At 54.6% G+C, this 12,847-nt stretch overlaps 1 protein-coding gene across 1 annotated transcript in view; it reads left to right on the forward strand.

The window, feature by feature from the left end:
- CACNA1C (calcium voltage-gated channel subunit alpha1 C) overlaps positions 1 to 12,271 on the forward strand; it is a 236,876-nt gene extending 224,605 nt beyond the window's left edge. The window contains exons 40-45 of the mRNA XM_015564299.1: positions 538 to 893; positions 3,780 to 3,908; positions 6,147 to 6,250; positions 6,575 to 6,678; positions 9,047 to 9,382; positions 11,385 to 12,271. Coding sequence (XP_015419785.1) covers positions 538 to 893; positions 3,780 to 3,908; positions 6,147 to 6,250; positions 6,575 to 6,678; positions 9,047 to 9,382; positions 11,385 to 11,687 — 1,332 coding nt within the window. The 3' untranslated portion in view covers positions 11,688 to 12,271. The remainder of the gene's footprint in view (positions 1 to 537; positions 894 to 3,779; positions 3,909 to 6,146; positions 6,251 to 6,574; positions 6,679 to 9,046; positions 9,383 to 11,384) is intronic.
- Positions 12,272 to 12,847: the final 576 nt, after the last annotated feature.

Raw genomic sequence — 12,847 nt, forward strand, 5'->3', positions numbered from 1 at the left:
GCCACCCCTCCTCACACACACACAGGAAAGGAGGCCATAATATAATAGAGGTAGTAAATCCATCATCTTTATTTTCAAAGCCTTTGGCTAACACAGTTTCTAGCCCAGTGAGCCAGATGGAGTTCCATTTTTAAATCTTGTTGGAGCCTCCGGCCCTTCCCCGCCCCTCAGACCTCACAGCGCCTCAGCTGCCACCCCTCCCAGGTGCAGGAGAGGCTGGGCGCCCTAGACTCATCCTTGAACTCAATCCCAGTCTTCCAACAGGCTCATTAGAAACTACCCGGGCAGCGGCTGCCCAGCCTGGCTGGCTCCCACAGGATGTCTGTCCCTCACTGTTCCCCCAGCCCTTCCAGAGGGGACTGATGGGTCCCTGCCACTCCAGCTGCCAGGCCACGTGGGTGAAGAATCCCCGCCCACCACGTGCTGCCCCGCGTGGCTGTGCTTTCGGAGGGCGGACAACTTCCCTTGCAGTGGCTGCGGAGGCGAGGTTGCCGCGGAGGCGTCTTCCTCCACCCACCCCTCCTGTCTTGCCTGCAGAGGGCTGGTGGCCTGTTCGGCAACCACGTCAGCTACTACCAAAGCGACAGCCGGAGCACCTTCCCCCAGACCTTCACCACTCAGCGCCCGCTGCACATCAACAAGGCCACCAACAGCCCAGGCGACACCGAGTCCCCGTCCCATGAGAAACTGGTGGACTCCACCTTCACCCCCAGCAGCTACTCATCCACTGGCTCCAATGCCAACATCAACAACGCCAACAACACTGCCCTGGGCCGCTTTCCCCGCCCCACCCGCTACCCCAGCTCCGTCAGCGGCGCTGTGGAGGGCCATGGGCCCCCCTTGTCTCCTGCCATCCGGGTGCAGGAGGCAGCGTGGAAGCTCAGCTCCAAGAGGTAAGCAGGCGGGCGGGGCACCCAGGGCGCTGCAGGGCCTCACACACTCCAGCTCAGAGGGGTTGGGGAAGGAGAGTTTGGCCCCCGGACTACACTCACCCCTCACACTGGGGTAGATTCTGCTGCCCCGTGATCCAGGGAGAGAGCAGGGTGCAGGCCACCTCCCAGGTCCTGCCCTGACTACATGTGGCAGCCATGCTCAGGGAGGGCCCGTGGCCTCACTGCCAGCAAGTGTCCTGAGGAGCACGCCTCTGGCAGAGCCTGCTCTGTGCTCTGGGCCCAGCCCCGCCCATGCAGAGGCCCTGGCCTCTCAGCCCCAAGATGTTTGCATTGTGGCTACACTACAGACACCGTTTCCCAAGTGGGAGGGGGACGAAGTTACCGCCGCCTCTTTCTACCCTTCTCACCCCTCCAGGGAGGGCCCTCTTGGTGGCAGGAGGCCCTTCGCTGTAGCAGTTGCTCATCTGTCCCAGGGTAGCGTCATTCCTGGTCTTGACTGTGCCTCCCACCTCCTGACTGGCTCTTTCTCCCTGTGCTCTGCTCCCTGGTGCTCCAGGGCGCAGTGCTGGGATACCCTGCTCCTTGCTGCCATGCTCTGGGCCTCCGGGAGCACAGCCTGGCCTAGAGGGTCTGCCTGCCTATGTGGGCAGCTCTGGCTCCCCAGGCCAGTAGGAGAGGCCGCCCATCTACACCTTGCCACCTCACCCTTAGCTGCACTGCTCTCCCAGAGCCGGGCGGCAAATCCCAGCATGCCAGGTTCTTGGGCCAGTCTCCTTTTCTGCCCTTGAGCTCAGAAAAATTGAAATGTCCCAGCGTCTTTCTCAATCCATGGGCATGTGTCCTGAGTTGCTTTCCTTCAAGGAACCAGTGGCACACTTGTATGTCCATATGGCCTGGCCACTTACCAGTGATGATGGCAGACAAGTCAAGCCGGCCATCCATCTACATTGCTGCCTAAGATTAGTTGGCTCACCACCCAAGCAGTGCTGAGCGCGTCCTGCCCACCCACATTGGTGCCTTCTAGCCGCAGGGCCGTGCGTGAGCCCTGGTTTGGTGTGCTGATCAGAAAGGCTGGTTTGCACAGAAGGATGTCAGCGTCCAGGTGGCTGGCCCAAGCTGTCTTGGCAGCCCCTCCCTTTTCTGCAACCCTCCCCGCTTTCTATGTCCTTCAGGGACTCAGTCCTAGTACCATCTTCTCCCTGCTCCCCTTATCCTCTAAGGAAGGCTTGCTTTGTCCATCACTAGCGTCTCAGTGTAAACTAACCCCTCCTTCAAAGGGAATTTTCATATGAGACTTTGTTCTGTATTAAGTAAGGAAGGTAAAAATCACTTTAGAGAGGAGGTAGGGAGGGACATTGGGGATTTCTTCCTCTCCTCACAGATCCATCTGTTAGGGAAACAGGATCACAGCGCCTAGCACATAGTAAGCGCTCTCTAAATCTCAGCTCCCACCTCCCATCACAGTTGGGAAAAAACAACAGCCAGGACAGTAAGTTTCAAATTGTGAAGAGGGACAACTTAACCAAAGTTCCAGCTCTGGGACCTTGTCCTTTGTGTCACAGCTCGGGGCTGAGGTGGCTCCAGCACTGGCCTTGCTTTTGCTGGGGCTAGACCAGCGCACCTTGCACACAGCAGCCTCCGAGGAGTGGTGTTGCCTGCCTGCTGCCATTCCCTGTGTCCAGCGCATCCCGTGTGCCTCGCCAAAGCTCCCTACCTGTCCCTCTCTTCCCACCCCATTCAGAGCCTGGGACTGTGGGGTGGGCAGCCACCAGTAAAGGCCTCCCCCAGACAACTGCACTCAGTCCCAGCACTCAGTTCTGAGGATGAAGGGGGATGTTTCTCTGACGCCTCATGAGTCTGAGGATAACGCGGGCCCTGGCTTTCTGGGTCTAGAGGAAGAATGATGGAGGGCTGCTGGGCCCAGCACAGGCAGGAAAGGGAGCTAAGGACAGTGCGAGGAGGTGAGCAGAAGACGGGCCAAGGGAAGGCGGTAGGATCCCAGGCCCATGTGGCGTGGCAGGGACGTGTGCTGCCAGCTCCATGGAGACTCAGCTCATCAGGCCTCAGGCACACTCCCCTCTGCTTAGACCAGTGATGGCGAACCTTTTGAGCTCGGCGTGCCAGCATTTTAAAAAACCCTAACTTAACTCTGGTGCCGTGTCACATATAGAAATGTTTTGATATTTGCAACCACAGTAAAACAAAGACTTACATTTTTGATATTTATTTTATATATTTAAATGCCATTTAACAAAGAAAAATCAACCAAAAAAAATGAGTTCGCGTGTCACCTCTGACACACGTGTCATAGGTTCACCATCACTGGCTTAGAAGCACGAAACCGCTCTCTGAGCCTTCTCCATACCTGCACTCCAGGGAGCCAATGCCAAACATGACACCAGGACCTCTCAGCTCTGCCCAACAAATGCCCAAAGGCCCAACTGCCTCTAGTGAAGGGAAGGGGCCGCACGCTCCACGGCCACCCCCCTCCATCAGTGCAGCCCAGGACCCTTCCTTAAAGGCTGATCCTCAACTCCTTCCCAAGCACCATCTCGTGTGTTGCTTCATTTGCTATTCACAACAAGCCTCTGGGTCAGGCTGGGCATAAGTTATTCCAGTTTTATTGATGGGATCCTGAGGCTTGGATTGGCCTCAGTCACTGATGCCAGAGGGTAATTGAATGGGGTCAGAACTCAGGTCTCCCCGGTCCTAACCCTCTTCCCACATGGAACCTCAACCCCAGTCCTGTGCTTTCTCCGCGATCGGTCGCCGGCGGGGCCTGGCTGCTGTGTGTGAGCGCGTGCACACATGCGTGTGACGCCGTCCTGCTGAGGAAGGGGAGGGGGCGGGCAGTTTCTGATTTTTTCTCCATCTTGGACACTTTAGGTGCCACTCCCGGGAGAGCCAGATAGCCATGGTGTGTCGGGAGGAGTTTTCTCAGGACGAGACCTATGACGTGCAGATGGGTGACGACGCGGAGTACTGCAGTGAGCCCAGCTTGGTCTCCACAGACAAGTGAGCCCTGTGGCCTCCGCCCCGCGGGCCCGCGTGTGTAGAGGGGTCTGGGTGAAAGGCAGGCCCTGGGGCCCCTCCTCTGGGAGAGATCTGGAAGGGGAAAGAGGTCACATGTCAGAAGAGCTCCTGCAAGGCAGCTGTCACCTCGTTAGGGACAGAAGAAGCCTCAGACCCACACAGACACACACAATCCTCTGGTTAGCTTGTCCCTTCCTCACAATACAGTGCTTTCAGAAAAAAACTTCTAAACAACGAATAAATATATTTTATAGTGAGACTCAGTTACACACATACACATATTGACCAGTAAACAAACGTTTGTGAAACTACTTATAATAAAGCTGCCAGCAGAGGGCACTGTTCGCAAATGGTGGCTGAGACATTTGACAGCGCTGGAATTTTTTAAGGGTTTTTTAACTGCAGATCTAGACCAATTAGGAGGTTGTGACATTTACTTCGTTATGATCAGCACTTTTAAAAGAAAGCATAGCACATGATAGCACAGACTAGGATAAAATAAGAGGACATAAAATAACATCCAGTGTCACAAAGGTAAGTATCATTTTGTGAAACATTTGCTTAATTGCCAACGTATGTGTTTGCAGAGTCCCATAAAATGTATTTATGAGTGTGGGTTGCATTCAAAAAGTTTAAGGTGCATTGTTTTAAAGGCTTTCCTGAAAGCACTTTATAAAAAGGAAGGGCCAGCCGTTTTAGCCTTTAGATTTTTAGAGAATGCAAATTAATACAGTACATGGTCACATAGTTTGGAAATCAGGAAAAGCGTATGTTCCATCCATTCTGGCTCTTATGGAGTGCTCTGCTAAATCATGGTTAAACTGGCTTCCACACTCAAGGAGAGTCTGCAAACTCGTTAGGAACCTAAGATGATCTCCGAAGAGGAAAATGACAGAGATTTTCTAACTAATTACTCACAGAGTGGTACAACTGTGAGGGATACAGGCATTCTGAAAAGGTCCAAGTCAAGGTGGCTATAACAGGCGCCAGGCACAAGGTCAAACAGAAGCTGGGTCCTCAAGAATGGGTACGATTTGTTTAAAAGAAGTTATAATAAGGAGGGCTTACCAAGCTGAGAACGAGAGGAAAGGCTTAGAGCAGCGGTTCTCAACCTGTGGGTCGCATCCCCTTTGGGGGTCGAATGACCCTTTCACAGGGGTCGCCTAAGACCATCGGAAAACACATATATAATTACATATTGTTTTTGTGATTAATCACTATGCTTTAATTATGTTCAATTTGTAACAATGAAAATACATCCTGCATATCAGATATTTACATTACGATTCATCACAGTAGCAAAATTACAGTTATGAAGTAGCAACGAAAATAATTTTATGGTTGGGGTCACCACAACATGAGGAACTGTATGAAAGGGTCGCGGCATTAGGAAGGCTGAGAACCATTGGCTTAGAGGTTTTGGTTCAAAAACTTGCCTGAACATCTGCAGATGCTGGAAGTCAGGGGCTAGGAGCAGAAAGGCACTTGGTCTCTGCCTTCTGAGGACGCGAGTCCCAGAGGAGCAGAGTCGGTGGCCTCCTCAGTAAAAGGATGGGGTTGGAATGCAACCTCAGAGCGACAGTTGTGTCCACCAGGGGTAGTGAAATCAACTTAGTGGACTGCAACTGACATTTTAAAAGAAATAGAATGGACTAAAGTAGAATGGGAAGTGTCTTAGTGCGGCGCATGATGGTGAGTGTGGTTCATGATGTTTAGTTCAGTCGTGTGTGTGTGTGTGTGTGTGTGTGTGTGTGTACCTGTGAGTCCCATCAGAAAGGCTTAGGAACCACTGACTTGATGCCCCGTGTCTGTGACAGCTCTGCTGTGCGCGGGGTGATTGTGTAGAGCCTGTGCTGATGCAGGGGAGGGCAGGCCAGGGAGAAAGGGGTGGGGAGTTGGGGTGAAGTGGGGACTGGTCCTGGTAAAGAGCATCAGCATGTGAAAGAGAGGAGCCCGGGCCATGCCTGGAAAGAACCTTGTGGGCCTAGAATTTTTTCCCAATTTTCTTGATAACTTTGACCCAAGAGCGCCCTCACTGCCTCTGATCAGAGGTGTGGGGCTCAGAGCATCCCAGCTGCCCCTCCCCAAATCTCCTGGGAGCACAAAGTGGGGGCTCCCTTCCCTGAGGCGCAAAGGAAACTGCCTTCTGGGGTGGCAGCTGTCCCTGTGGGGTGCATGTCTCAGCCTCCAGGAGCAAGCCCCAGGAGTTCTCTGTTCCAGGCTCTCCTACCAGGATGAGGAAAGCCGACAGTTGGCACCGCCAGAGGACAGGAGGGACACCCGGCAATCTCCAAAGAGGGGCTTCCTCCGCTCAGCCTCCCTGGGTAAGCCCACGCGCCTCGCTCTCAGATGTGTCAGCCAGTGGGCACCTCAGATGACTGGTCAGGCACTCAGGGTGACAGAAACAATGGCGGCCTGGCTCTAACAACCCCACGCAGTGGGCTGGGCAGATTTCCAAAGCGCGGAGAGGGAATCCAAGGGCAGGGCTTGTTGGCATCGGACTTGGACGTAAGCTGCATGGTATGCATCAGAGAAAGATGAAGGGTAAAGAGGAGGTGTGTCCAGACCTCTTCCCTCCATGGGCCCGAATTGGCACAGACCCCGTCTCCTTTCCCGGCTCTGATGCCGGTTCTTTGGCTCCTTTGCAGGTCGGAGGGCCTCCTTCCACCTCGAATGTCTGAAGCGACAGAAGAATCAAGGGGGAGACATCTCTCAGAAGACAGTCCTGCCCTTGCATCTGGTTCATCACCAGGTAGCCCACACTTTGGACAGGCCACTGGCCACCCCCCAGTAGGCTAGACAAAGTCCCCAAGACACCAGTCTTCCCTGTCTCAGACCACTGCTGCACCCCCACCCCTGGCCTAGCAGCCCCCAGGGGAGGGGCTTTTTCTACCCAAATGAGAGCCTTAACAAAGTCTGTCATTTCCCAAGGTGGAGACCTAGGAAATACTGGTGAGCAGGAGCCCCCCACACGGTCCCAGGATCCACCTGAGTTTTCTTCTTACAGTGGCACAGGTGTCCCCCACCCCCACCCCCAAGACATTAGCTTACACCATAGGGCACTCAAGCAGATGTGGTTCTACCTATAGTTGCAAGACACCTGGAAATTGAGCGGCACAAAAATCCATTCACTGAAATACAGAAATGATCGAAGAACCAGCCAGCTACATGGTCAGGAGTAGGGCGTGATATCCCAGGAAAACGGTCCAGGGAGAGTTGACTGTTGACCTTTTTCTTTTAGCACGGATGGCCCTGTGGTGTAAAATCCAAAGAGCATCAAAAATGCTCTTAGTATCTCAGAACTAATGGAGTCCTCAAAGAATTATCTAAGGCAGTCTCTTACCTCCAGAAAAATTAGGCTGTAACCTAGAATTTCCTAAACTTTTACCTCTTTAATTATGCACTCCCTTACCACAAGCATATGTTTTCCTTTTTTTTTTTTTTTTACAAAGGCATTCAACGGCCGATTAAAGTTTATGATCTGCACTAGAGGCCCACGAAATTCATGTGCTGCAGGGGGAGGTCCTTCAGCCTGGCCTACGCCCTCTTGCAGTCTGGGACCCCTCACTCCTTACCACCCACCTGCTTGCTGCTCCTTACCACTCAGCTCGCTGCTCCTTTGTGCTGCCACGGAGGCGGGAGGGGCTCCCGCCACCACCGCTGCACTTGCCAGCCATGAGCCCAGCTTCAGGCTAAGTGGTGCTCCCCCTGTGGGAGCACACTGACCACCAGGGGGCAGCTCCTGCGTTGAGCATCTGCCCCCTGGTGGTCAGTGCGTATCACAGCAACCGGTCATTCTGGTTGTTTCACCATAATGGTTGCTTAGGCTTTATTATATAGACTAGAGGCCCAGTGCACGAATTCGTGCATGGGTGGGGTCCGTCCGTCCATCCCTGATAGGGGCCAGTCGGGCCTGGGCTGGTGGGGGCAGGGGACTCAGGAGGTTGGCTGGCTGGCCCTGCCCCTGATCATGGTGGTGGGAACCGATCGGGGGCTGGGTTGGCTGGGGGAAGGGGCCGCGGGAGATTGCGGGGGGCCGATCGAGGCTGGTTGGCCACCGAAGTATGCGTCATAGTGACCGATCGTCCCAGCATCCTGGTCGCTTGGCTTTTATATAAATAGGTAAGATGGCCAGTGTGACTTGGCTAAGTTGACACTATTTCAGCTTAAAGAAATGCACTGTTTTGCTTAGCCTGCGTGGCATTGCCCGCATGCATACTATCTCCAGGGCCCAAGGACCCAGGCTGGGGACCATCAAGAGCAGTGGCCAGGGAAGGCTGGCAGGCTGGGAGGACACTGTATGTTACAGTTTTAAGGGTTTCTGGAAGTTTATTTCACTCATCTGTTCGATCATTCTGGAAGGCAAGAAACTGCTCTTCATTTACATTCTCCCTTTATGCCTTTCTACTACCTCCCACCCACATGGCAGTGCCCCCTCTCTCTGCCTCTTGGGCTGGGCTCTCCCCCACGCTGCCACTGCCCCGTGGATGCAGCACATCAGAGCAGGCGTTGTGGCAGCTCACCTGGAGACCACGACCCACCCTCAGGGCACTCACGCACCAGGGGGGCAGAGGGTACAGCGTGTAAATAGTTCAATCACAATACAGTGTGAGATCTGAACAGTAGTTCAAAAACAAGGTGAGCTAAAGATTGGCAAGACATCATTAACGGCCAGATTAATTGTAAAAACTGAAACAATAAGCCCTGGTTTTGTCTAGCTCTTTGGATGCACAGTGCACTTTTGCACAGACCCTCCTTCACTTGGACCTCACATCAGCCCGCAGGGCAGGGAGACAGTGGGCACTGTGTGTGGTTGTACACGTGACCCAGGCACATCCTCTCCAGTCAGCTGACAAGGAAGCCAAAGGGGGAGAATTCACAGCTGATGGGGCAGGGCCAGTGCTGATGGGCAGGTGACCCTTACTCCAGTCTGTCACAACTTTTGGAATTTAGAGGAGGCAGGGTTACTTCAGACTGAGATCATCAGGAAATGCGTTTTAAGACGGTTGCAGTGTACACTGGGTCTTGATGAGGGAGGATTCAGACGGGTGACATGGTGGTATATGAGCTCCAGGCAGCTGGGACCATTCCCGTAACCCACGCTCCTTGTGTGTCCACAGGCATTGGCAGTGGCGGGCCTGAGCCCCCTCCTCCAGAGAAGCCATTCTCCCACCACGTTCCCCCGGCCGTGTGCCACCCCGCCGGCCACGCCCAGCAGCCGAGGCTGGCCCCCGCAGCCCATCCCCACCCTTTGGCTGGAAGGAACTGAGTCCACCGAGAAACTCAACAGCAGCTTCCCATCCGTCCACTGCAGCTCCTGGGCGGGGGAGCCCACAGCCTGCGAGGGGGGCAGCAGCGCCACACGGAGAGCCCGGCCGGTGTCCCTCACTGTGCCCAGCCAGGCCGGGGCCTGGGGCAGGCAGTTCCACGGCAGTGCCAGCAGTCTGGTGGAAGCAGTAAGTGACCCCGAGCATGGCAGACAGAGGGAGGAAAGGCCCGAGGCAGAGGGCACTTTGAGTGGAGATCACGAAGGGGGTAACCGGCTCTCTCCCAAGTAGACCGGGTGTCAGTCTCCTGGCCTGAAAGGCCCTCACTGCCAGAGCCGGCAGCAGGACCAGGACGGCGTGGCAGGCAGGCAGTTCTGGACTTCTGTGGGGGCTGGGCTGGCGCAGGGGGAGGGAGAAACAGCGCACGTCCCTACCACAGGCCAGTGAAGCGGAGAAAGCTGTGGGGCTTCACCACACACCAGGCGTGCTGTCCGCCCGGCTGTGAGCATGGGCACCTGTGTGCACAGAGTCAGGTCCGACTCCCAAGCCTGGTCGCTCATAGAATAACCTGCGGGGACTGGAAACCTATAACCAAGTAAACGGGTGTTTTTAAAAACCCTTTAGATGATTCTAATTCCCAGCCAGGGTTGAGAGCCTCTAGTCTAGAACAAGAGCACCTTCGGGCCCACCCTGCTCTGCCCTGGTCAGACCACCAATTGCTATCCTGGCACCAGATCTCAGGCCACCTCTGGCAAATTGGAACAGTCCCAAAGGAGGATCACTGGGTTGGCAAGGTCCCTAGAAACCACTTTGTATGAGAACCAGTTGAGGGAATTCGGAAAGTAAACCTAGAGAGGTGGTGACGACTAACGAAGCCGTGATATGCCGCGCTGGCCGGTTGGCGCGTCGTCACATACACCAAAGGGTTGTGGGTTCACTCCCCAGTCAGGGTGCATATAGGAGGCAATCAATTGATGCTTCTCTCTCATATCAATGTTTCTCTCTCTCTCTCTCTCCCTCCCTTCCACTCACTCTAAAAATAAAAACATTTTCGGGTGAGGACTAAAATAAAGAAGCCCTGACATGCATCTCCATCCTGTAAGGCTTTTGGGTCCTGGACAAAAGGTCTTAAATGAAGGGCTGGTGCACCTGGACCAACCTGACAGGCAGACTGTAGCTAACACAAGGCGATCTTTCCAAAATGAGGGCTTTCCTGTGAAACAGGGAGCCCCCATCACTTGACATGTGCAAGCAGAGACGATGCCTGTCCAGTCGTCAGGCTGTCGCAGGAGGTGGGGAACGAAACCAGATGACTTCCCAAGTGCCTTCTACCTCTAAAGCCCTGTGCTTCCAGGGGCTTTGTTGCCTCTTATTCAGTGCACACATCTCCGCTGAGCACCTGCCATGTGTAGACTGTGTTCTAGGTGGGGGGCCACCTCTAAGGGACAGGGTTTCTGCTCTGATGAGCTCATATGGTGGTGAGGAAAGACAGATATTAAGCATGTTGAGAAGGGTGGAGCGATGAAGAAACATTACGCAAGATAAAGAGTAAGTGGGGGGGAGCAGGGCTAACAGAACTTGGAGAAAAGTGTTCCGTGCGTCCCTCCACTGCTTCCCCTGCCCACTGGCCCACGGGGTGACTCCCCACACCGGTCACTGAAGCAGCCTCTAGGGAGCGGGGAGGAGCTTTGGCTTTGCCCACTGGCCCTTCCCAGCAGAGGCAGAAGAGGAAGCAGGGCCAAGCGCGGAGCTTGCACACGTCGTACTCAGGGTCCGCACCCACAGACAGGCGACGGGCAGTGGGCAAAACGGTTTCACCAAAAGAGAACGAAGGTTTCTCGGAGAGAATGATGTGGGACGCCAGGGAGGAGAAAAGACAAGGGCAGAGGGTAGAACCCTCTGCTGGGAGACTCCCCCCTGCAGTCCCTCAGTGAGCCAAGTTTTCATGTATTTGTAACAGTTGTTGAGTACCCCAGCCCAAAGCTCTCTCCGCCAGCCTGTACATCCTGAATCTCACTCCTTTCCTCTGCGCACCCACCACACACTCACGCACTCACACACGCACGCAGACGCACGCACACACTCCTGAAGTTTCCAGTCAGAAGTCCTTTGCTCTAAACCTAAACAGAAGAGTTGAGCTGCAGGAATAATGTTCCTCTTTGGTTTTTCCTCATGGCCCTCCCCCCTTCAGGTCTTGATTTCGGAAGGACTGGGGCAGTTTGCCCAAGATCCCAAGTTTATCGAGGTCACAACCCAGGAGCTGGCTGACGCCTGCGACATGACCATCGAGGAGATGGAGAACGCTGCAGACAACATCCTCAGTGGGGGCGCCCAGCAGAGCCCCAACGGCACCCTATTACCTTTTGTTAACTGCAGGGACCAGGGGCAGGACAGAGCAGGGGGCGAGGAGCCCGGGCCCTGTGGGCCCAGCCAGGAGCCTCAGAGGAGCGAGGAGGAGCTGCAGGACAGCAGAGCCTACGTCAGCAGCCTGTAGGAGCTGGGCTGGGAGATGATGGGTTTTTTATTTGTCTCAATGTTCCTAAAGGGTTCGTTTCAGAAGTGCCTCACTGTTCTCGTGACCTGGAGTTAACGGAACAGCGTCTTCATTCATTTCGTTGGGACAAGACACAGAGTTGGGTGGTGTGGAGAGTCAGCTTTTTGGGGGGAAGAAAAGCAGCAACCCCAGTTTGTGTCCAAGGAGGTAGAGTGGTGAGGGGAGGAGGAGGAGAAGGTGGAGCAGGAGGAGGAGGAGGAGGAAGGGTCAGGGAAGGAGTGAGAGAAGGCCGCCTGCTCTCCTGTGGTTTTGCAAGCCCTGTGCCAGGAACCAGCCTTCACCTTGGGCACAAAAGAGACCCTCAGCTTCCTGTGGTAGCCCCCACCGAAAAGGACCTTTGTCAAACGGGTGTCTTTCAACTTTGCTTGTACAAAAATCATTTTGCACATATTGTGTACGAGCCTCACTGTCCCCATAGAGCCAGGGCCCTGTGGATCTGCAGAAGGAGGCAGGCATGACTCCCACCCCCGACCCCCACCAGAGAGGGAAGAGCAGGCAGCAGGAGGCCAGGAGCTGGGAGCCAGGAGGGAGGGCACTTGGCCAAGAGGCAGCTGCCCCACCCCCACCTCCAGCCGCCTGCTGCCCGCCTGTGTGAGGAGCACCTTCCCCTCACTGGCCCCCAGCCCCAGCCCAGCAGCCCAGCCCGCAGCCTGCAGCGGAGGGGGCGAGGGGAGCGGCGAGGCCCGCAGGCAGGGGCAGCCAGCACTGGACAACGCAAGGAGGAGCTGGGTTCTGCTGAGCGCTCCTTTGTTCTGTGGTTTGACATTTCTCTTGACAGCATGTTGCAGTTTTCATTTTGTCGTTTTTGGGTTTTTTATTTTATTTTCCCAGGAGGAGGGGAGGAAGAGGAGTGCTTACGAAGTTCAGTAGCCACCACCTTACTGTTTTCACTCTTGCAAATGTAAATCGGGTTTGGTTTGATCCTGTTATTAAACGGGTGTGGTTTCCTTTTCCTACAGAGGGTCCTTGCAGTCCCTGTGGGAGAGTGTTACCAGACGTTGTGTATGCCCAGTAATTTGTATGGTTTCCATAGGTAGTAAACATGGTTTTTGATTGCTTTTATAATTTAAAGGTAATCAGCAATGCACTTCACAGGGGCT

This window comes from Myotis davidii, unplaced genomic scaffold (genome assembly GCF_000327345.1).
Source record: "Myotis davidii unplaced genomic scaffold, ASM32734v1 scaffold1031, whole genome shotgun sequence".
NCBI lineage: Eukaryota > Metazoa > Chordata > Mammalia > Chiroptera > Vespertilionidae > Myotis > Myotis davidii.